Source organism: Falco peregrinus, chromosome 13 (genome assembly GCF_023634155.1).
Source record: "Falco peregrinus isolate bFalPer1 chromosome 13, bFalPer1.pri, whole genome shotgun sequence".
Taxonomy (NCBI): domain Eukaryota; kingdom Metazoa; phylum Chordata; class Aves; order Falconiformes; family Falconidae; genus Falco; species Falco peregrinus.
The window spans coordinates 13030083-13054503 of record NC_073733.1 but is presented as its reverse complement, the minus strand read 5'-3'; the positions used below and the strand labels follow the sequence as shown (position 1 = coordinate 13054503).

Here is a 24421-nt window from a genome sequence, read left to right as displayed (position 1 = left end):
TTTTGCCTGTGGTGGTCCTGCTCGTGTCCCCTTCCCATGCACACAAACTGGGTGCAAAGCAAGGAAGAATGAAGTGCTTCAGCCAGCATTCAGCTGAGCGAGGGGAGATGAATCACACACTTCGCCAACGTTTGTCACATCCAGCAAGGGTCAGGTATACCAACTGCAACCTGTGAGGAGACTCTGGTGAGAAATGTCCTAATGTGAGAATGACCAAGGGAAGTCTGATGAAGCACTTAGGAAAGGACAGAAGAGATCAGAGTTCCCTGAAATGAGCACAGAACAATCAGGAGGGAAAAGGAAAAACAGGCACCAGCTGTTCTGCATCGCAATCTGAAAGTAAAATCTACCTGAAAGAGAAGACAGAGCAAAGAGAAAATCGTCTCCTGTTTGTGAAGAGTACAGGAAAGAAATAACCCCGCCCCTAGCAGATTCCAGGCACCTTCCCTGGAGCCAAGACAATCTGCGGCAGCAGCTCTTGAAGGGGATCGCAGAGAATAAGGATGCATCCAAGCTGCAGGAGCTGCAGAGAAGAGGGTAAAAGTCTGCCAACCCAGCAGCTTCAGAGCCACCCGCTCCAGCATGAGGAGGCGCACAAGCCACGGATGAATCAGTGTGCAGTGAGCGTGCTGGACACATTCAAGGCGCTGCCTGCATAGTTTGGCATTGGTGCATGCCCTTGCCCACCGGTCTGTTTTGCCGTATATCCAGTAGCCCGTGCTGCCAAACATCCAGAATAGATACTGCTAAAAGCAGTCGCCTGCTACTTGAATGAGAAAATCTGGGAGGGCTTGGGGGACAGAGGTTACTTCACTAAGGGTTTATTTTGTGTATTTGCACTCCTCTGAGCGTCAGCCTGCACCACAGCCTGCAAGGGATGCTGCAGAGCTTCATTTCACCCACAGGAGCTCAGTCTCATGCACTGAGTATTGGGACCCACCATGTTAGATGAGAAACACAGAAGCAATACCAGTCTTGTCTCCTTATTTTGTAGGCTGTAGAGGAAATACCGCTCTGTACACAGATACAGCTCAGTTATTTTAGATAAACTTTATCCGGAGGGAAGCACATACCAACAAAGCAGCATTTTACACAATGAAAGTAGTACATAGAAATTTTGGATACAAACTTTAAAGTGAACAGCAGAAAAATGTAGTCTTCTTCCCTTTAAAACAAATACAAGAGGTAGATGATAATACCAACAACAGACCCAGAGGAAGATGGGAATGACCGCAGCCCAGAAGCTAGACTGCAGGTTTAAGGGGAAAAATAATATCTAAATGTAAGTTCTTGCTCTGTCTCAGATGTTTATATGGAACAACTCTTCTGGGTTTTCTCTTTCTCAAGCTGTAGAATGAGGAAACTATCTTTGCCTCAGATGGTCAGTATGTGGACAAAGGGAAATATGAAGAAAGATGAAACACACAGATCAAGCTGGGCTGTACAATTCAGCACACCACCATAGCTCTGACAGAAGGCAGGAACAAGTTAAGATGGGAACACTGGCTCTGCCACCACAACTGGAGGACAGAATGCTTGAGCAAGGTGAGATGACAACATGCAGTTATTGGGATACCACTGTAAACAGCCTCGACCTCGTTTCCACAGCTACAGTACTCTCTACTTAACTGCAATACATTTAATCAAGATGTTTCTTAGGGAACCAAATAAAGCTTGATGATGCTTAATGGCCGGGTTGTTTAACTGGGCTCATAATTTTGATTAATTAAGATGCCTGCAGGTGTTGGAGTGGTACTTAGGCAACCGCTTTGATGTTCAGAAGCAAAGGGGGTTTTGTATCCCCTCCAAAAGTATTTCTGCCAGTGCTAGTTCAGCAAAGCAAAATTGCCTTCAAAAGCCCTTGCAAAAAAGTCAGCCCTTGTAGCTGGCAGTAGCCCCCAGATTTTTGGGAAGCTTGGCAGCCTGCGTGTCCTTTTAACCAGTTTCCTCTTGCAATGATCTATGCAGAAAAAAACCCAACCAACCAACAAAACACAACGCCCAACCTTTTGCCTAGGGCAGCCTCTGTTTCCTCGATAGGAAGAAAGTAACAATGAGAGAGGATCCCCCCAGGTGGTGGTGATGCATTCAGGCGACAGATCTGATCAGAGCAGCAAATTGCCCACCACCAAACCAATGTTTCTACTCTATTAAAAACAGCAGTAGAGCTTGTCCTTTTGAGCAGTGGAAAATATGAGGCCTGGCTTCCTATGAGTTTGTGCCCTGTGTTCATATACCTTAATACTGAGAATTCAGCTTTCTGCTGCCAGTGTATCTCCCCTTCCCATTTGCAATGCCTTCCCTATCCTGCATCACCAGCTTACCAGCTTCCCCTCGTGGAGTGGTGTGGATGACCTCCTGTAGCCTGGAGTATGGGTGTACGGAGTGACTGGCCAGCAGGTACAGGAGATCCCATTAGAACTTCACCCTTAGCCAGTACTAATTTGTATTTCCCTTTTCTATTCGGCAACCAACTTTCTCATAAAACATACTCAGATTTTTGTTCTTGAATGCAGATAAAATGTCCCCAGGTAAAAAAAAAAAAATATTTGGAGAGAAAATAGGGGACATACCAGTATGGCATATGCTCATTTTCATAGGAAACTAAACCACTGGAGAGAGGCACAATGAACCAAGCGCATTATTGTTCTCAGAATCGAGCATTGACATTAAGCAAAACTTGATAATTTAGGACTTAGTAAATTACTACTGCCAACTATAAAGGTAACATTACCTTGTGGATAGAGCACTGGAATAGGGCTCAGAAAAGCAGAGTATAACTGATTTGCCATAGATATACTGAATGAATTTGGGCTAATGTTATCTTCACATGTGTATAAATACAGGGCAATCTTCCACTTTTCTTGTAATCTGTATAAGAAATGCAAAAATGAAGCGGCATATTGTCTAGGGACCACAAAGACAAATTTTTCTAAGGAACCACCTTACTGTAACTTCTTGGCAACCACAAGCAGTACTGAGTCAGGAGTAACGACCTCAGCTTTTTCATACACCTGCACTGTATCCCTCCACCACAGCTTTGTAGAGTAGGAATAAAAGGCATTCAAAAGAAATTTATGGAAAGTTACGCAAATACAAATTGGAGTAGCCCCTTCGTGTTATCAGCATATTTGATAGCTTGTGTGATGAATCATAACTGAGGTACCTGCTTTCCAGTGCATTAACACCAAAGCAGAGGCTGGATAATATTATTCTGACCCAAGAAATGGGTCTGCTTTCAAGGGAAGCGGTTGAAATGTCCAGACATCAGCTTAATTTGTCCTAGAGTTATAACAGAGTATCACAAACATACTGTGAATTCTGAAAATTCCTGACAAAACAAAAAAATATATCTGGAAACTCACTGTCAGTGTCTTCAATCCACCATGGAGAAATAATTTAGTTTTTAAACTGCTTACAAGCTTTTGGTTAAGTGTACCTGAAATCCATCAACACGCAAGGCCCTGCTCATCCTCTCCACTTTGATTATTAAGCAAATATCTTTGTTTTCCCATATGATTAACAACATTAAATGAACATATTTTGCAGCAGCTAGTAAGAGAAACATCTTTGTTACCCATCTCCGTAGCTCTAGATAGGACCTGAAGGCCAAAGAAAAGTTTTTGCCGTGTATCCCAGCCCTTTAAGTGAAGCTTTGTTACGCAAAATTCCTCTTATCTCACTTTTATGAAGTCTCTCAGGGCATGATATAGAGAATGTAGAGTGAAAGGCAACTGGAACTGTTCATTAGAACACATTCTTTTATTAATCAAGAAAGGTCAGAAAAATAGCTGGATGGACAGCAGGTATATAGATGACGCTGAACCATACATCGTCAAAAATTGTTCAAAAGAGCTAAGCTATTCAGCGATCTGACTATAGCTGGTTACCTTGTTCTGCCAGTGTAAAGCAGTCTCAGATGTGGATATGGAACCCCGAAGAGCTCTGATCTTCTCATCAAGAAGTAGCTAAGAGGAGATTCTGAACTGGCCCCAGTCCCAGCATTGGAGGCCAAGCAAGAATATTACCACTTGCAAGTCTTGCAACAGTAACTAAGCACCAGACTCATTGCCCAGAGCTGCATTTCTAGAATCATAGTGCTATTTATCAGCCATAACCACAAAAAGACTTTCTTTGGCTTACAGAATTGTAATATATTTTCTGATTCACAGAGCCTGTATCAGACTGAAGGAAGCAGAACATTAATGAGAGAAGTGCAAGAGCTGGACAGCCTCAGTCTATAGAACTTATGGATGCTATGTTCTTCCTGACTCATTCACTTTCTCCAGAGAGATTCTCCCTGAACTGTTCAAGAGAAACAATCTACTACTTCATGACCAGTTAGGCTTCAAGACTTCAAACTAAGAGATTACTTTTTGCAAACTTTCTATTCCTCTATCCATCAGAAAAAATTTATGAAATCAAACTCCCTTGATAGTCTTAAGGTGACTTCCAAGGTCTCCTCTTCAGAGAGAAAACAAGCTTTACCATTCTTGCTGTCTACAGGGTAGGGCAGGTGCAGCAGCAGCTTTCTGTAAAAGAGGACACGGTGAATTTCAATGTCTCAGACTGGGTAAGCAATTGAGAAGGCATTGCAAGTTACTCTTACAATTCACCAATCAATATACCAAGGAATATTCTTTCAGTATATCTCATTCTCATGACAGGTTATGGGGTTCCTGCAATACCTGGTGCACAGCTATACAGGCTCTGAAATATTTCCAACACTATTCCTTTCTTTTGGCTGTGGCTATGACAACAGTTTCCAATGACAGATTGTAGGCTCTCTCCACTGTTCTTGTTTTCGCACAGTGCTGCATTTTAAATGCAGTGGAAGGAAGACCTGCATCAATAATGCTCTCCTGGTGGTAAAAAACTGTATAATGCCTAAAGCCTGAACATGTCTTCCGGATTTTGTCTTCTCTCATAAACAGTAAGTGGTACAGCCTGATTAGAGATTCTGGCCAGTCTAGTTTCTCAAAGGATGTGTCTATACTACAAAGCACAGTTCAAGTGTGAGAATGGACTTACAGTAATGAAGTTGCTGTAATTTTAACATACATTGAAGATTAATTCAGTGATCCCCTACCTGTAGCTCAGGCACATAATGCACAAAGAAAATCTGGATCTTGGACTCGGGAACTATTCCACAGTCCCTTGCTGTGTTAGACATACAGCTTTTCCTGGAATGGCTGAAAAGCCTCCTGGTTTATCTCCTCAGGAGGATGTCTCAGTCTGGATTCATTTCACTTTTCTCATTGACAACTGTTCAAACTTACTTGCTCATGCAGAGTCCAGACTCTTTCCCCTTTCTACTCAGGCTTATATATTAACAGTATGAATGATGGGTCAGTCTCGGACCTCTATCGACAGTGCAAACAGAATCAAGGACACTTTAGAATCAAGAGGTCTGCCCAGCCAAACTCCACAGAGCCCTACAAGACAACATGGTAGCTTAGACAAGTGTTACTTTAAATTGGGTTTTAAGTCATACTGATACTTTTTCAAACCTTTACAGCTGTCTTGTAGCAGCCATGGCTGAAAGAGATACAGTCAAAGCACCTTTGCACCCCACCTACTGAAGGCAGCCGTTTGCTGTAATTTGGAGAAGTCCTTAAAACCAGCCTGGCTTAGAACAGGACTACAAAGTTGGAGTTCCTTTGGGCCCTCCTACACATCTGTGAGAGTACAGTGGCTTTTGGTACCTAGAACTTGAAGTTTTGTTTGCTTCTGTTTCTTTCACACTGAGAAGACTTGTACTTAAATTTACAAAAGCAGCACTGGCTCAGGCTGTACCCAAGCAAACATTAGATTTACGGCAAACTTTTTATTTGCTAGGCTTGTGACTAGAGACAGCTGGATACTAAGAAGATAACAACAGATCTGAGTCACCAAAAAGATAGAATTGCAAAAGAAAAAGGATGCTGAGGTTTTCCTACATCTGCAGTATTGCATTAAGCTACTTCTAGATTCTGCAAATCATCAACTGAACAATTATTCCTCCTAATTTTCCAGTTTCAGAGCTAGCACTTCCAAACATTCTTGTATTCTTATTGTATCTTTGGGTTAAATCCAAGCAGGAAGTAATTGACTCAGCCTGGTTTTGTCTGAGAAAGGTGGTTTTTCTATAGTTAGTCCACCAGGGACAGGATTTATTTGGGCCTTAATCCATGGCCTACACCTTAAATTTATTTGCAGGAAGATATTCACACAGGGATCTTCCTACACCCCATTCAATGCAGCAAGTAGTCAAAAACAAATCAAAACAGACATGGGAATTATCTGGAAGTCTCAGGCAGGGCAATTGCACACATTAAGGGAAATATGGAAGAAGACTGACGAGTGTGAGAGAGTATCAGTCAGTTGATTATCTTTTTAGGTTTAAAATAGCCCTATAAAAAAAGAACTCCAAGGAAATCTCTTTAGGGAAACCTTGTAACATTTCCATCTCTGTATCCATGCCACACAAATTGTGATATGTCCACAATTTGGCTTTCAGCTTCTGAAAATGTATCTGCACATTTTTTACTATCTTCAGTTATCTATTTGTACAAATTAGTATTTAGAACGCAAACTTCCAAGAAGCCCCCAAAGACTGTGGGCAGCTTTTTGCAAGACATTTTAGGCCCTTGAAACCTTGCTGTTTAAGTAGCAGAAATCTGTCTTAAAGATATTTTTGCTAGAACAGTATCATAGATTCTAAGCTAGCACACTGTACACCTATGGATGTCCTATGGTTGTTTTTCTCTATACCTATTTCTCATGTGCCATTAATAATCCAATCTTCATCTTTAGCTTTGCTTTCCACACAGCATTCAAACCTCCTTTTAAACAAAATATTAATTGTACTTCTATCAATTGTCTTTCACTTACTTTTGGGGAGTTCGAAGGTCAAGAACCTTGTCCTGGATATCTAATGTAATGTCTGAGTACTTTGTCTCTGGCAGCTTGATTTTAATCTGAAATGATGGGCAAAGGTAAAGCTGTGGTTGGATATATAGCCCTACAAGCCATAAAAGATCTAATCTGCATGAATATTTTCATGCCAATGTCAAAGAACAACATTCTGAGTAGGTAATTTGCATTAGAGAAAATATGACAGTGATCATCATTGCTTTCAATAGCTTAGTGATGTGTATTTATAACCTATTTTCTTCAAAATCCTGAGCTGGTAACGTACTTGACAGTTATTCTACATCCAGCAAAACTCCCTGGCTTTGTGTGTTCCAAGGACAGCTTGCTTCTACTAGAAAAACTGCACAGCAGTTCTACCTGTCCTGAAGTTCAGAAAGCAGGGAGGTCTTTGATCATAAAATAATGGGACACGATCTGATACCTGTAACTTTAAAGACTGTCAGTGTTGTAGCACTCTGCTAACTCGCATACCTTCTAATAAATGCAGGCAGATAAAAACCATCTCCTTCCCAGCCCCTCTCGTCTCCAAAATTGCATCCAAGATGAAACTTCATCTTAGAGCTACTTTTTATTTCCCTCTAGTCTGTATGTGGCATATGCATTTGCACAGATTCTCCTGAGTACACAAGGTCCTTGAGGAGATACACAAGTTCCTCAGGTTAGCAAGTGTAAATATCATTACACATGCTTGAAGAATTACAAGAAAATCCTACAGGAGCCCAAAGGCAGCAATACCACTTGGTGTTTACATTCTATCCCTCAAGAAGGTAGCATGACTGAAAAGGGCAGAGAAAGAGCACAAAGAAGGAATGGGAGATACAGATTCAGCTTACCACCATATCTTCACAGCAGGCTGTGGAGTGGTCTTTCCTGCTCATCCCAAAGAAGACATCCTCTGTGCCCACACACTGTTTGAATAAAATCTGATACCTGAGAAAGAAAAATTGTTGCCTAATAATACTGGAGAAGGGGCAGGAAACTAAAGGAGATTGTAATTCTCAGAGGATCATAAATATCCTCGTCATACTGTCTCCTCCTTTTCAAGTCTCACTTCATCTATCTGCACTGGGTTTCTGTTCAGAGCCATGACTGAGTTAGCTAGATGACAGGTGAAGATCATTCACTCCACCTTCCAAGGCACTCACTTTGCTGCCTCTACTTCACTAACCAGCCTTTGCAAGATCAGGAAATGCATCCTAAGTTAATATGGTACTTAGCAACTAGTCAAACACCACAAAATCTTGGGAAACAGATTTGAAAAGGATGCTATCACAGTTACATGTGTTCTGTTCTGTCATTCAACATACTCTTGCAGCCTAAGCATAACACACTTTCATCAAGTTGTAATTGTTTTGCATTCAGCCAACATTTATTTTCTCCCCCCCCCCCCCCCCCCCCCATCTACAAAATGTAGAATCACATACTCCCTTACTCTTGGTAATTAATGAATGAGGAAATACAAACTAAATTTGTACTTAGAACATACGTTACTCCTACTAAATTGAGCAAAATAAGTGGAGTGAGTCACTTCTCTAAGCTGCTGGAAAAAGGGTATGGAAAGTCTTTTTCACATCTCCAGTGTTCATATGCGTATGTAATAATTCCTAAGTCAATGAGAAATCTGTCTAATAGCTCTGGATGCACCTCTTTAGCCATCTGTTTTCCTTTTGGGCCGTTTTCCTTGATTCAATTTGATGAACTATTACAAAGACTTATACTCTCTTTTCATCTGTGCAGCATAGGTCATAATTACTTGAGGCTAGAGAAGCACTGCATTTTACCCAGCAGAGAGGGGGAGGGTCAAAAAACAGCACAAGAAAAGACTCTGTTATGCCCACAATACAAAGACAGCATGTTCTACATCTCACATATGACAGTTTCAAGAACAGCTGTATGTGAGGCTACAGGTGAATGGCAAAACATTTTCAGAAATGCTGTCAGGTGGGCCTCACTCCTGTGCTCAGATCAGGAAATTGCACACCTCATGGCATGACTTATGGGCACAGAAAAATGAGGATCCTGGACTGCTTCATGGGTTTCAGTCCATCTGCTCCAACATTTACCACTCCAAGATATGGCATTAGAACACGGTGATTGTAAATGCAAAGGCTGCTTTGTGGATTGACCCTGAAGGCCTTCTGACCTCTACAAACTACAACATGCCTGACTGTATCCATTTCAAGAACACTTTTTAAAATTGTTTTTCTATGAGCAAGTGAAAAGACTCTGGTTCTAGGCTGTCCCTTAACAAACTAAGATTGAATGACAATATTTAAAAGTTCAAAACTGCCTGCATATAGCCTTCTTTCCTGTAGCACTATTTGTCTCTAAAGAGCTTAATTCTTTGAAATGCAAATACAAGTTGGAATACTTTAGGAATTTATGAGTATGAAAAATGAATGCATCCCTGTTACAGGGGGGAAAAACAGGTATTTCACACAAATGGCATATTTGAAAGCTAGCAAATCATTTTGCTAGCCTACTTCCCCTCCTAATCCCGCCTATACAAGTATCTGTCACTCCAAGTAATCTTATGATGGGGACAAACCAACCTTGTGTTTCTGTTATGAGATCAGAAGATTTTCAAGGCAAAGGTTAAAATCATTCCTCACGTGTTGCTTTAGGTGTAAGCGCTGATATCCTTCCTTTCCCCTTCTGTGACACAAACTTTTCAGATGGCTGTTTCACTCAAACCCAGTAGACGCTGTTTAACTCCTATTTCCATTAATGCTATGTAAAGCAGGCAGCGTCAGCTCACTTACTCTGGCTGTTCTCTAGGGTCCCAGGTATCATCATATTCAGAACCTTCTGGGACCTCCTCTGTATTCCAAATAGTTTTCCTGGTTTCAGATTTCACTTGAGAAGTACCTGTAAGTGATGAGAAAAGTCATGCTGTCGTATTTTGGAATGTCTCTGTTCCCCTAGGTTTGCTGAAAACTTAGATTTTTCTAGGCTTTAGAACAATCTTGGCATTAAAAGCATTCCAATTAATGATTACAGTCTCCTTCAACTCAGTATCTTATGAATGAGAACTTGCAGAGGAAGGATATTTTCCTTTCCCTTAAATCTCCTTTACCCAACCTCCATGTCAAGAAAATCCTCCTTTCAGGCATAAAATACCTAGCACTTCAAAATGGGTAAAGTGTAGAAGCATGAAATATTAATCTTCCCCAAGCCCCTGACATGAGATTTTTAAGCGAGCAGAATCATTTACAAAAGAACCTCCTCCTCACATAGAAATTCAGCTCTTCCCATTAATTATTGAGCACAGCCCAGATAAGGTACTGAAGACACATGGAAGTTCACGGGCAGAATACTATAGTTTATGCCTGTCCTACATGAAAATATATTTTTCCTAGTAAGCTGGTGAATCTGCAGCTTGAAGGTTTTTATAGTAAAATCTCTGGTTATTTTTGGAATCCCAAGTAGGTTCTACTTGGGATAGAAATACCCTATTTGTTATATTTGCCACAGTTCCTTTTCTGCTACACTCATCCTGCTCCTTGTTGACCTTTCTCACAGCTCATAACTAAGCTGACCAATAATGCAACAGCATTAGCTCCAGGAATAACTTTACATTAACTTTGCCAAGACTCGGTTTGTCTTCCTTTCTTTCCTGAGGACAGCCCAAGGTGTTGACACAAATTTCGGAACCCTTGAGATATTTATTCTCATTGTCTGAGTCAGCCTTTCTATATGATGCCGGAACACTCGGAGGCAGGTAAAGCATGTAATTGTCTGGGGTTTCCAGGCAGAGAACTAAATGCAAGGAGAATAACCGAAAAACATCCCTCTGTCTGTTGAGCTTCCATTTCTTCTCAAGTGTGGTCTAAATAGGGTTGTGAAACTCTTGGGGGGGGGAATACGGTATGATTGTGTTTCATGGTACACTTCATAGTCCTTCCTCCTCATAGGCACAGGCTCAGTTCCACACAGTTTACTCCAAAAAGATCCTTTCAGGTGAGTACACAGAAGTCCACCTTCCTTGTATGCTTTAAGTAAGCATTAACAATTCTAAAGGACTACTTAAATGGAGCTTTTTGCTGCTCAGTCATGATTCCCCTCAGCCCATGGTCAGGCTGTGCTCTGTACTCTCACCACTTGAGACTGCTGTGCTCTGGAGTCATCCTTTTTGCTTCTCTTTGTATATTTTGCAGTTAAAACTTTCAGGAAAAGAATAATTTTACAGTGTAACTGTAAACATGCAATGCTATTTCCATCTCAAAGGACTCTCTTATTGAGGCAAACCCCATCAACGGTAACTACTACAGCTGTTACAGTCTGCTAACATGGGACTGAATGCTAAAACATACAAACACCCCTCCTCACCAGCGGTCTCTCTCTTTACCGGTCCAATACTACCAGGAGTCATGGAGCTGACAGAACAGTGTGGCTGCAAAGAAGGCAAATGGAATTTCAATCAAATTTCATAGAGCCCAGCTCAGTAACAATAATGTCAATAAATAGAAAATGTTATCTGAGGTTGAACAAATCCCTGCTAGAATCCAAATAAAAATATTATCCTACAATTTCATGATGGAACCGCTGAACATTCTCTCCTCTTCGCTCTCACCCAGCAGAAAGTGGCCTTAACACACTGGGTTTAAGCAGGACTCCCAAAAGAACAGTATTACAGATAAACATGCTTTTTGAGTTATTAGTTTCTATGGCATTTTGGCAAAATTTCCATGCTTTGCCTGCTATAAAAATATTACAGGAAACCAAGGGTACTACATGAAAACCCCATCACAGCATTTGGATTCCTTTTGACAGTAAAGATCATATGAGGCAACATTTTCCTCTAATTATGAATCAATTTAGTGCTAATAGGCCAATGTGAGGCATTTCTCTACATATGAGGATTCCTTGGTTCGATAAAAGTGCCTCATATGCACAGAACATTAAATTAAATCAAAATAAAGATTTCAATTTACCCAGATTGACTCAGACTTAATTGACATCCCCTGTGGCAATTTTCTATTTCTGTCTCTGAAGTGTCATTCATTTTATTAATAAGATGTAAACAAATTATTTTAAAATCAGGATGTTTACTGCCAAGATGTACAGCAATAATGCTAGTTTTAAGAGGCAGGCGTTAAAAAGCTGAAGGGTAGCTGGGAGCGTGAAGGACCACAACTACCACCTACTGAAAAGAAATTTCAAGGGATATGCAGCCCTTTTACCCCAAATATTACTACCATTGCCACTACCAGTGCCCAACTGCTGGGTTAGCCAGCTGGCTCTTTGTTGAGAAGTGATTTGGAAGAACAGTGAAGCATTTGCCATTTTCATTATCCACGTCATGACATGTTCAAAATCCTAAGAAACTTCTCAAAGTTTTGAGCCTTCACAGAGGTCTCCTACACTGTGATTGTTGGCACCTGTGGCCATCCTGGGCTATTTCCCCCCAGCACACATGCATGCCTGGATAAAAGCAGAAGTTTGCATATTACAGGAACAATGTACATTTTCCAAAAGCTGCGATTTTCATCTAGTCCCAAGATGAATTGATATAGAAGAATGGAAAGATATCTCTCATTAATCATTCAGATCATTCACCTGTGAATAGTTACTCACCCTTCCTTATTCTACAAACACTAATACATCTATTGTACTTCAATGATCAATTATCTTTGCAGTTCCTCAATGCCGGATACGCAGAATTAGTACACACAGTTGCCTCTGGATATTTTAGTCTTTACTCAGAAGTTGAGCACCAACTCTTTTTCCCTTCATATAAAGTATTTAGTCATTAATTGCCTTCATCTCTGGCAGATATCAGGGTAAAGGAAGGGGAAGTAAAGCACCTTCAACAGTATGTTCTCAGTTCCTTCAGGCTGAAAAACTAAATCTCTGTCCCTTTTTGTGGTCCCAGTCTCTCCTTTTTATGCTGGGGCATCTTGCTTAATCTCTCCCTCAAGAGCCTGTTACCCTAAAAGTATCTTCTAGTTGTTTCAGTGAGTCCAAAAACTTCTAATGTTTTCATTCACTGTTTACTCACTGTGGGAAAAGAAATATTTACGTCACCTCAGTTAACAAGGCTAGGCCATAGTACAACATATAGAAGAAGCAGCATTTTTGATAAAAGACTCACCACGTGTTCATCATCATCATCATCATCACCTTCTTGAGCATTACTAAGCAGTTTGGCAAGGTACTGCAAAGAGGAGGCACTGTCCATATCAACACCCACTGCTCACCTCTGCAGAAAAAACAAGGGAAAGATAAAGAACAAAACGCGTTCAGTACTGCCCGGGAAGCACAACATTCATACACCATGTTCTGGAAGGATAAAGTTTAGCCAAACTCTTAATAAGCGTGATACCAAAACATATATTACGGAATGTATATTTCTCCCTTCAGGTTATAAATTCTTTTGCTCCACAGACATTAGCTTCAACTACAGCTCAGCTTAACAGGACTATAGGCTGTAGCAGACCCCACCTCAGGGGGGATTTGCAGCCGCTGAGGCCGGGTGGGGGCAGCACGAGCCGAGGCCCGGGACTCACACTGAGGAGCCGGGAACGCTCAACAGGTGCCGCGCTGCACCGCTTCGCTCCGGGAGGGCCCAGGGACGCCCCAGCTCCAGCCCCGAGCCCAGGGCGAGCGGGAAGAGCCGGGGAAAGCCGGCCTCGGCGCGGCCCCGCTTTCCGGCCCCGGTGCCGCCGCACGGCCCACAGCCGCCCCGGCCGCGTCCCCGTCCCCGCGGCAACGGGCCGGCACCGCCCCGCCGCGCCTCTCGTGGTCCTGCCAGCCAATCCGGCCGGCCGCCCGCGACCGGCAGCAGGACTGGCCAATGGCCGCCGGCGGCAGGGAGGCGCGGCCGGCGGTTGGGCGGTGGCGGAGAGGGGCGGGCGCGGCGCGGGCGTGCGTCATCCCCGCGCGCGCGGCGGTGTGGCGGTGTGTGCGGGCGCGGGCGGTGTGTGCGGGGGTGGCCGCTGGCCCCGCCGGGCCCGGCTGTGCTGAGGGCGGCGGCCCCGCTGCCCGCTCCGCGCGGCCGCCATGAACCAGTTCAACTTCGGGTCGGGCGCGGCGGGAGGCGCCTTCGCTCTGGGCACGCCGAAGACGGCCGCCACCACGGCCACGACCGGCTTCTCCTTCTCGACGCCCGCCGCCTCGGCGGGCTTCAGCTTCGGCAGCGCGGCCCAGGCGCCCGCCAGCAGCCAGCCCGCCGGGCTCTTCTCCTTCAGCAGGCCGGGCGGTGCCGCGCAGCCCGCCAGCTTCAGCTTCGGGACGCCGGCCACGGCCGCCGCGGCGCCGGCGGCAAACGTGTTCCCGCTGGGGTGAGGGGCCCGGGGTCCGGGCGGGGGTGGGCCGGGCCGAGCGGCCCGCCCCGGCCGCGGGGGCACGGGCGGGCTCGGGGCAGCGGGGCTGCGGCCCTTGTGGCTGGGCCCCCCGCGGGAGCGCGCTGGGCAGGCGCTGGGCGAGGCCTGTGACCTGCCAGCGCCGGCTCCCTCGGGTGGGCCGGAGCCGTGAGCGGCTGCTGCCTCGGCCCCTGAGCGGGCCCGTGGCGCTGCCTGCCGGGGAGACGGCAGAGCTCTGCCTCCGCGCGTAAAGCCGCTCGTGAAGGCGCGACCCTGGAGCGCTCGGGGTGTTTCTGTGGGAGCCAGTGTGCCCGGCTTGTCCTTAGGCAAGGCTGTGAGCTGTGGGGCGATGCTTGAGAGCTGCTGCTGTCGAAGCTTGCCAGATGGGAGCAGCGGGAAGGGAGCTCGGATGGGGGCTGGCGGTAGAAGGGAGTGAAAAACGAGTCTTCTGTAGAGGAAGCGACAAGGGTGCTGAGGAGCTGAGAGAAGAAGCAACTTCACTGACGTCGCCCCAGATATGTTGCGGTGCCTGGGTGGGTGGGGGTATTTAGGCAGCACTGAGTCAGGCTTAAGAGACTTCACAAGAGGATGGCCAGTGACAGGAGCTGAGATGCAGACTTTGTCAAAATTGCAACATAAGCCTGGTTAAAGCGCGCGCCTCCTTGAAAGGCGGTTTCTGCTGCCAGTGAATCTGTGAGAAAGCCGACTGGGTGCTTGGGTGAACGTAAGCCTCCACCAAAACGGCTTCTTTCCTTTTTTTCTCTAGGACAGCTGCCCCAAAACTCAACTTTGGAGGCAGTAGTGCCACTCAGGCTACAGGAATCACAGCAGGCTTTGGGTTTGGTAGCTCTGTACCAGCCAGTGCGCCCTCAAGTCAAGCAGCAGCCCCTTCTGGCTTTGTGTTTGGATCCACTGGCACTGCCACCACTGCTGCCGCCACCACCACGACCACCGCTCCGTCTGGGACGACCGGAGGGTTCAGTTTTTCCAGTGGTACTGCAGCTCAGGCCGGAACAGCCGGCTTCAACATCGGCACTGCGGCTCCGCAAGCAGCGCCCACAGGGTTGACCTTTGGAGCAGCACCTGCAGCTGCTGCCACCACTGCTGCCACCTTAGGAGCTGCCACCCAGTCAGCGACCCCCTTCAGCCTTGGGGGTCAGTCCACAGGTGAGCTGCAGCTTGAAATGGCAGCTGTAGCGAGGCAGGCTGTCAGCGAGGAGGGCAACCGGGGATGGTGTGGAGGTTGTGCAGCCTCCTGCTTCTGCTGGTGGGAGATGTGGGGAGTGGCTGGGATCAGTGGTTCTTCTGATTCGCTTCTCCAGGGTCATCGGTGACGAGTAGCAATTGCTGTTTAGCCTTTAGTGCAGTGTTTTCTTGGGAAGTAGATGCCTCCAAGCTCGTGTGTTCTTGAACTTGTATTGATCATTTGTTCTCTGAGGCCAGCAGAGAGAAAACCACATCCGTTTGTATCCAGCAGATGTGCCTGAATCCATTTTTTTCTTAGGAACTGACCGAGTCTGACAATGTGTTTAAACGAGCCAGTGAGTTTGTGTCTTCCCTAGGCCAGTCTGGCTGAGCATAGCATGTATTTAGGGAAAGTTTCTTGGGACGGCGCTTTGGTCCAGCACTTGATTTCTGCGATAAAGCACTGTTTACCTTCCCAGCAGCAGGAGCTTGCCCACTCGCGCAGGATCCGGCAAAAGTTCAGTTTGCTTTTTTTTTATTTACTTGTTGGGGATGGTTATAACGTGGTGATGGTGACAGGCCTCAGGGGGAAGGTGGTTGCCTCTGGGATGATGTTCATCTGTGTACGAATCATTGTTGAAAGTCTTTGGAGGTAAGGAGCGTGTTAGCCCTAGTTTGTTTTCTGGAGAACGTGGAGTATTTGTTACACTGCGTATTGTTGTGGGGCTTTTTTGTGCTCTTACTGCTTCAAACTTGACTAGTGCTGTTATCAGTGGAAACTACGGAGTCTCTGTAGTGAAAGGTTCGTCTTTTCCTTGTGCTACTTGTTCCAGGTGTAAACTTTGGGACATTGCCTTCAACAGCAGCAACAGCAGCCACTAGTGCGCCTGCAGCAACGCTGACCGCTAGTACCAGCCAGGGACCCACTCTGTCCTTTGGAACCAAACTTGGAGGTAGGAGGTGATTACAGGAGATAATTACGGAAGACTTAACGAATCTGGTGTCCTTCTGGGAGCAGTTTTCTGAACTGGGGTCTGGAAACGGGCTAGAACTGTTTGTCACCGTGAATTTGCAATGCCACCAGTAATCTGTGGCAGTTCATATAGCTGCTGGAGTCAGTACCGTGGTTTTTTTATTGTGTCGCACGTGCCAAATTCTGTCCTGTACTTGTTGGTGGAGCGTAGTGGAAGGGAGCGGCAGGTTTAAAGGGCCCATTGGAAGAGAGAGGGTTGAGGCAGAATAAGAGGGACACTGGTTTGACGTTGGGAGAGGGGTCCGCCGGAGTCGAGAAATTACTCAATATGAGTTATGCATCTTGCTCATCTTTATTAGCTTCTAACGCTTCTTATATAGCCTCGATACACAAGCACATTCCCAAAGCAAACATATAATTGGTTATTAGCCCCTAAGCACGCGCTGCTCTCACACCACTAATTATCATGATTAGAACAAGCATTCTATCCATGCAGCTGTTTGCGTTAGCTATGTTTTAGCCTTGCGGTTTGCTACTCCCTTTATTCCCATTCCGCTCCCTATCTCCCTTGGCCTTGCACCTGTCTTCCCTAACAGCTGCAGCTTGTTACAGCCACGGCCTGGTAGTACAACAAAGTTACTTGGTCTCAGGATTCAAGAATAGATCAAGGCCACTTTCTTGTTAACTTCAGCACAACTTCACCACAATTCTAATGGATTGTGCAGGTCTTTAGGGATTCTGTGGCCACGCTTCTGCAGCCATTCTTCTACGGTTTTACATCTTTCATCCATCAAAAAACTGGTGTTGCTGGGCAGATCTGCATGGCGCGTTCAGCACAATCTTTTGAAATGGGTGAGAGCTTGCTGCGGTCTGGCTGTAGAAGAGGTATGCTTTTTTCTGTTTGCAGTAACATCCACAGCTGCTACCAGTGCCTCTACCACCACAACCTCGATTCTTGGTTCGACGGGGCCTACGTTGCTCGCGCCTATAGCGAGTTCTTCAGCACCGACATCGTCTACCACCACAGGCCTCACACGTAAGTCACAACGTACAGGTTTTAGCTGCTGGGGGAATACACAAGCAGCGTGGTTGGTGCTGCCTGTGAGTGGTGGAGCTGCAGATACTGATGCTGGGGTGACATGGGAGAACTCAAAGGGCCAGCTCTTGTCGCTGTTTGCCACCTTCCCTCTTTGTGATTTCTGGCAAACTGCCTTCAATGGTGAGGCACGGAGGGTTTTGTTCAAACCAAAGCACGCTTCAAATTCAGGGTGAGGAAGCAGCATGGGGCAGTTTTAGCTGTATGTGAATTGTTTGTTTCTCTCTCTGGGAGCATTGCCACCACTGAGCTTTCAAGTGATGTTTTAGCAGCCGACTTCCACACCCCGGTGCCTTGAGTGTGGTTATGTCTGCCTTTTGACTTCTGCGTGAGGTGTTAGTGCTGCTTAAAGAGCAGTGGAGGTGCTGTGTGTGAAAAACAAGTCTTGATGCAGCTGTACATTTGTGAGTTCCCCTCGTAACAGCTGGCAAGTTTCCTCTTGCTGAAAGACATTTATGGCAGGAAATGGGTAAATGACAGTAGCTTGGCACCTGGGTTGATAAAGTTTCTGGAAGAACTGCAGAGCATTCTGGCTGTATTATAGCTTCAGCCTGCCTGTTTTCACGTTGTGTCGGGATGATCCTCCACCTCGACAGCTGTCCTGTTTAATAGAAGTAAAGACCATACGTGGAGATGGGTGAGCAGGCAGAGCTGTCCAAAGGGGCACTGCATTTAGTGGTTTTGCAAACTCTCAGTGTTGTCTTCCGTTTCCAGTTGGTGCCCCTTCCACTGGGACAGGCAGTCTTGGAACGCTTGGGTTTGGATTAAAAGTTCCTGGAACAACAGCTGCCGCAACAAGCACTGCTACTGGTAAGAGCTAGGTGCTGAAAGTAGCTGAAGAGAAGGAAGCCTGCCTTCGGTGCTCTGTCGTAAAGGGCCACGCTAGTGTAGCAGCATAGCAGCTGTAATTTGTAATGCCCTCCGGTAGCTGAAAATAACACAGTCTTTCTTCCTCTGATCCTCCTTTTCCATCTCCTCAAATGCACAGTAACTCTACAACTTCTGAGAGCCTGTCCCCGCAGCAAAGGGAGTTTGGGTGAAGGAAGGCCCGTGCGCTTTGATGGTGTAGTTTGCAGCAAGTAAAGTAAATGGATTAGCTGCTCTTTCTTGGCCTGCCTGTGTAGGTGCAGACTTGCCTGGGGAGTCGAGGGAGAGGTGTCTTGATGGGGAAAGGGAGAGGCCAACGACTGGTGGGGAGCGTTAGGGAGAGATGGTTTATGTTGCAGTGCTGCTCCATTCATCGGTTTCTTCCATAGGACAAATTGCAAAGCGTTGGATATCATTAACTTGAGAAACCAACCCCCAGAAAAGCAGTGCAGCTATGGATGCTGTCTTTAGGTGGCAGCCCTCATGTGAAAACCTGCCGTGGAGTTTGCTGCTGCACGGTGTTGGGGTTCAGGTCTGAGCGTCTTTTTCTGGATGCAGTTACCAGCCAGTTTTCAGTGGGATGCCATGGTTGCTGCTCAGCTCTCAAGGTGTTTGAGCTCAGTGCCTCGAAGTGCCATGTGGCTGCTGACACTGCCATGTGACAGGTGCTCTTAGCTTTGTGAAGACATAGAAATTGCCTCTTCTGCAGCGATGCTGGAAGGAGACTGGCTGTGCTGGTGGTTCCTAGGTCTAATATTAAAACGTGAGGAGATTGAGAGGAGTGGGCTAACGCTGTGTTTCTTTGAATAATGCCCAGTTTAAATGCAGGTTCCTGGTTTTACTAGAACTACTAGCCAGGCGTTTACAGTCTACTGCTTTTGTGTCGAGGTGCATTTTTTCCCCTTCCTGAGAGATGTGGGATTTGTTTTTTGTCCCTTCAAAGGGAAAGGGACCTAGTTGATCTCATACAGCTCTGCGCTGAGAGGTGTGTGTGGGACCTGTTCTCGATTTCCTGGGTAGTGGCTGCTGGCCACTTCTGTTGCTTGACTTGAACCTCTTCTTTCAGGCACCACTTCTGCTTCTGGCTTTGCTTTGAATCTTAAGCCATTAACTACGACTGGTGCTATTGGAGCTGTGACTTCTACAGCTGCCATAACCACCACCACAACCACCAGGTGAGTGTTTGGGTACAGCTGACTTATTTCCTGACTGGGACAAGAGGCGGTGTTAATGGTGGTATCTGGTGGTGGAGGGGAAGTGAGCGCTGTTGTGTTTCTATTTTGTCTTTTGATCTTGTGTTCTGTGCTGCCTTGCGCTTTGTGTCAGTGCGCCCCCAGTGATGACTTATGCCCAGCTGGAGAGTCTGATAAACAAGTGGAGTCTGGAACTGGAAGACCAAGAGAAACACTTTCTCCATCAAGCTACGCAAGTTAATGCCTGGGACCAGACACTGATAGAGAATGGGGAGAAGGTAAGGTGACATGCAGTGTAACCTGATGTTGCTTGCTTAGATCCTTAAAGGCTTTAAGTTTTATGGAGTCGGCAAGCCATCTAGTGGGACTTTCTCTTCTTTTTTCTGTTTTTCAACTAGAATTATCTCTGAATCCTTTGAAAAACTCACTCTGTGTCTGTTCTGGTCTTTAGGCATTGAAGGTTGGAAATCTGTTTATGTGAGTTTACTCTGTGGTAACGAGTTACCTTAGGGTGGAGCTTTCAAAGCCCAACCTCCATTATTCAGTTCTGGTCTGTGAATCTTCATGTAACTGTTCCTAGTCAATGTTTTTTATGGTGCTGACTTTCTCAGTTCCACCACTCCTCTTTTATGGGTTGTCCCTTGAATTTTTGTAGTGTAATTGGGTGTCTTCTGTTTCCAGATTACTTCATTACACAGAGAAGTAGAGAAAGTGAAGCTTGATCAGAAGAGGTAGGAGACTATGAACACCTGAGATGTTTTTCTTTCTTTTTTGCATCTTCTTGCGTTGTGGTACGGCAGATCTAGGACGTGTATAACGCCTAAGTGGGGGTAGAGTAACGTTTTCTCTTTTCCAGACTGGATCAGGAACTGGACTTCATTCTGTCACAGCAGAAAGAGCTTGAAGACTTGTTGACCCCTCTGGAGGAGTCTGTGAAGGAGCAGAGTGGGACTATCTACTTGCAGCACGCGGATGAAGAACGGGAGAGGACGTAAGACAAAAATGAGCTTTGACCATGAGATGAGCAGGCTAATGTGGCGATGATCAATCAGCAAGAAGTGGAGCTGGGACACATGACAATATTGAACTCTCAGTGGCCTTATTCAAACACGTAATCCTGTTTTATGCATGGCAACTTAGGTTTTAAGCATTAGAAATGGGGATTGTGACTGGAAGCCCTTGAATCTGCATGAAAATGTCTTTGGGTGTTGGTGTAATCAGCTGTGTGGGAAAAGGTTACCAGTTTTGGCGTAAGCTCTGAAAAGTAATGATTATTTAGTGATAGAAGTGGAAAGAGCAGAATGCACTATGTGTGTCCTTATAAGCCCAAAGTCTTTAATTGCAGTAGTGTAATAAGAAGTTGGTGTGACTGGGAGCAGGTCTTCCAAAGTTCACTTTTAATATTCTGACCTTGGTTCCCATGCATTTTGCAGCTATAAACTGGCTGAAAATATTGATGCTCAGTTGAAGCGTATGGCACAAGATCTGAAAGACATCACTGAGCACTTGAATACATCAAGAGGCCCGGCAGACACGAGCGACCCGGTAAATGCAAGCTTTCTTTTTTTGTGTGTTGTATAGAAGGGAGAGATTATTTAAACTACTGCTAACTCTTTGTCCACTTGTGGATAGTCTGCTGCTTGTGGTTTCAGCCTTGGAGCAGGGTGTTTTGTTTTGTCCGTGGGTTGGTTCTCTTCTGGTAAAACTTGCATTATAACGCAGCACAAGCCAGGCTGACTCACATAACTATGTGAGTTTTCAGAGTATCCCATTGTGGTATGAACTCTGGTAATTTGCTTGTTGTCTAGTTTTTGCCTAGACTACAGCTTGTTTCAGAGGCATTTCTTAAGGCTGCTCCCGCTACCTGCTCCACCACTTGCGTCTTTCTTTTGGCAACCTAAATTTTGTTCAGATGGCCCTCTGTAGCTGCTGATGCGTTTCTGTAATACTACTTTTGTATCCTCATGGAAACAAGATCTGAATTACCAGCTCTTTCTGATAGGTGTTAAATTGATCATGATTGTCCTTGTAGCTTTACTGAGAAATGTTTTTTCCCGTAAGAATTCCCCATTGTTACTGCAGACTGAGTTTTATTCCATTCCTTTTTACTTTTGCCAGCTCCATCCTAAGGAGCTTAATGTGGTGGTGGTTCCTAGGTCTGAATTGGAAGCAGCCTAAGCCACAAGCACATACTCTAAAGCAGTCTGTTTTCTTGCTGGTAAGGAGAAGCAAAGCAATGCAGTCGTTGCACGGGAAGGCGGCTGCTCAGTTAGTGGAGCTGTACATATGAGGAATTGGACTGCGTCATGTTCCAACGGCAGGGGTGGGCAAGCTGCCTTACTGCTCTTAGTTTCCATGTAGTGTAGCAAATGACTGTCACCTTCTGTTTCTGCTCAGCTTCAGCAGATCTGTAAAATTTTGAATGCGCACATGGATTCCTTGCAGTGGATTGACCAGAATTCAGGTGAGAGTTGTCTTGCTGCTTTTTGGGACTGTAAAGAGAAAGCATGTAGTGAGTGTTTCTTGAACAGAAATGAATTGCTGTAGTTCCCCGAGGATTCTCCTCCTCCTCACCTTCAATGACACTGCCCCTTCTGTGCTTGAATTCTCCCGATGCACGTTCAGGGCCTTTGCTGAGAAGTAATTCCTGGCAGCTGCTAATGTCTTACAAAAAAGCCCAGCTTGAAATGCATCATTGCAAAGCAGAGGACTTGGAAATGTTATGCTTTGTTCTACCAAACTAAGGTTAAATGTTGCAGCTTCTAAAATGTTGGTGGGTTTCCCTTTGGAATATGAAAGTTGGTGAGGTGGAGGGTGTGTGTGTGTGTGTGTGTGTGTGTGTGTGTATGCATAACGTTACCATCATCCCCTCGGCCACTGAAAGCCAGATGCAGGTAAGACTGAGCGGCACATGTGTATCTGCAGGCGCAGTAACTCCGCAGTGTGGAAATTTGACAGTAGCAGTAACTTGTGATGTAGTGTAGAGCGGAAGATGCACTTGATAGTGAAAACTTGGTAGTGTAGTTATTGTTGCTTGGTATATCAGTTAAAGGTGAATCTAAGACATGGTGCCATGCTAATACCTAAGATAAAGTGGGAGCTTTTCTCACAGGGAATGCCTCTTTGTGAGGGATCTGAGAAGTATAAACGGGTTTGGTTTTTAACTGATGTTAGCAGCCACACGGGGGCATGGCAGAATATAAAGCAGTGCTGCTCTCTCACCAGCATCAAATTGCACTGTCTGATGAGAATGTACTTCTTGGGTGAAAGCAGGCATTCTACCACGCATGTTTAAATAGTATTACTGGCTTCAGCTCGGGATTTAATTTGGCTTTCTTCCAGAATATATATGCGAACTTCTGCATGCTGAACATGCCTCTATTGGGAAGTCTGGTGCAGCTCCTGTGACATCAGAATTCTAGCTTTACAGAATGTGTGTGGAAATAGCAACCCGTTTCCTTTACATTTTCCGAGAAGGGAGATGCGGTATTTCCTCGTAATCTGTACTGTCGAAATTGTCTTATCAGTTAATAATGATTCATTTTCTTTGCTGGGAGACATACATGTAAAGATACAGTTAAGCTCCAGTTCACCTTCAAGCAAGAAAAAAGCAATAAGCTAAGAAATTGAAGTTTTAAAAAAATATTAATGTATCTCTGTTTCTGTGGGGTTCTTGGGAAGGAGAATGCCTGTTACCATGTGTACTTACGTGGTCAGGTGGAAAAACAGTGCAGTTCTGAAGTAACCCTTCATGTAGCCCTTGCTATTAGTATATTGACTAGGCCTGCGAGCGACACATTCCTTGGTATTCTTTTTTGTCTATGTAAAAAAACCGACACCCTCCACCTAAACCAGACCCAGGGCATCTGTCCTGTAGGTGAAGTTATCAAGTTTGCTTTCTGTGGAACGCCTCCGGGACGGATTAGAGTAAGCTGGTGATCTTATCTAGGCATACCCACACAGTGGCTATTAACAAGTCTGACTTGTTACACAATTATGTGCCACTGTGTGGCATTTTATTCATGTTAGCACTGACTGGCATTGCCACAGTTAAATGGACTTGCTGAATGAGGATGCAGGATGGTGCTGTTCCACAGGTGAAAAGAGTGTTTGGACCAAAGCCTTGTACTGACCTTTTCTCCCTTCCTGTGAGAACCAGAAGGACTTCTCCTATGTAGGTATAAATGAACTCAGATTTGAGTGAGAGAGATCTGTGAGACTGTGCAGGTTGTGTTCTAGGGTGATTGTGAATTTAATCGCTTGTGTCTCCCACAGCTGTGTTGCAGAGAAAGGTTGAAGAGGTGACAAAGGTTTGTGAGAGCCGCCGCAAAGAGCAAGAGCGCAGTTTTCGGATCACTTTTGATTGAAGGACTTCAAAGGATTAACCTGAAATCTCCATAGAAAACAGATCCTGGTCTCAAATTACAATCTGGTTTTGTTTCTTTTCTTGCAATAAAAAAAGCCAGTCCTTGCAGTGTCTGACTGGAATTCACCCGCTCCAGTCTGGGAGACTGGATGCAATTTGTGGAGGAAGTACGTGCTCTTTGTTCTTTGTAAGTGCATGCAGACCGGTGAGTGACCCAAACGGATGTCCTCGAGGGATGTAAGCACTGTGTGACTCCACCGCTGAGCTCTCCAGTACTTAGATGTAACTTGACCGTGTTCAGCTGAGACTTCATAAGCCTTTATTCAGGTCCTTACAGAGATGGTTTAATGAAGAGCTGTCCTCAGAAGGAGCTGCAGCATTCTGAGAGACTGCAGTTCCTCCTGTTGCTCGCTGGAGTTTGTGTTTAAATTAGGTATGTTTCCACTTCTGAAGGTGGGCCTAGTTTTCTGTACTTTTTGGCAATAAATGCTTTTGTGCTGGTTGGTACCTGTCAGTGGAATT

At 45.2% G+C, this 24421-nt stretch overlaps 2 protein-coding genes across 3 annotated transcripts; one reads left to right on the top strand and one right to left on the bottom strand.

The window, feature by feature from the left end:
- Nucleotides 1–3749: 3749 nt before the first annotated feature.
- DNAAF6 (dynein axonemal assembly factor 6) lies at nucleotides 3750–13638 on the bottom strand. Of its 2 annotated transcripts, none has more exons than XM_027787452.2 (7): nucleotides 13360–13638; nucleotides 13010–13117; nucleotides 11245–11308; nucleotides 9678–9783; nucleotides 7749–7845; nucleotides 6874–6959; nucleotides 3750–4532 (listed from the first exon to the last, which is right to left on the bottom strand). In XM_027787452.2, exons 2-7 carry the CDS (start codon nucleotides 13094–13096, stop codon nucleotides 4403–4405), a joined length of 570 nt encoding a protein of 189 aa, XP_027643253.2. In that variant the 5' UTR covers nucleotides 13097–13117; nucleotides 13360–13638; the 3' UTR covers nucleotides 3750–4402. The 2 variants fall into 2 exon arrangements, with proteins under 2 accessions (XP_027643253.2, XP_027643254.2); XM_027787453.2 differs by having other exon boundaries at nucleotides 13425–13638.
- A 143-nt stretch (nucleotides 13639–13781) lies between these two features.
- On the top strand, nucleotides 13782–24406 carry LOC101917989 (nuclear pore glycoprotein p62-like). The gene is made up of 12 exons (XM_055818310.1): nucleotides 13782–14198; nucleotides 14986–15386; nucleotides 16238–16357; nucleotides 17285–17413; nucleotides 18188–18283; nucleotides 19407–19515; nucleotides 19667–19811; nucleotides 20215–20264; nucleotides 20390–20524; nucleotides 20967–21078; nucleotides 21931–21997; nucleotides 23809–24406. The coding sequence occupies exons 1-12, from the start codon at nucleotides 13918–13920 to the stop codon at nucleotides 23898–23900; spliced, it is 1737 nt and encodes a 578-aa protein (XP_055674285.1). The 5' UTR covers nucleotides 13782–13917; the 3' UTR covers nucleotides 23901–24406.
- The last annotated feature ends 15 nt before the right edge of the window (nucleotides 24407–24421 follow it).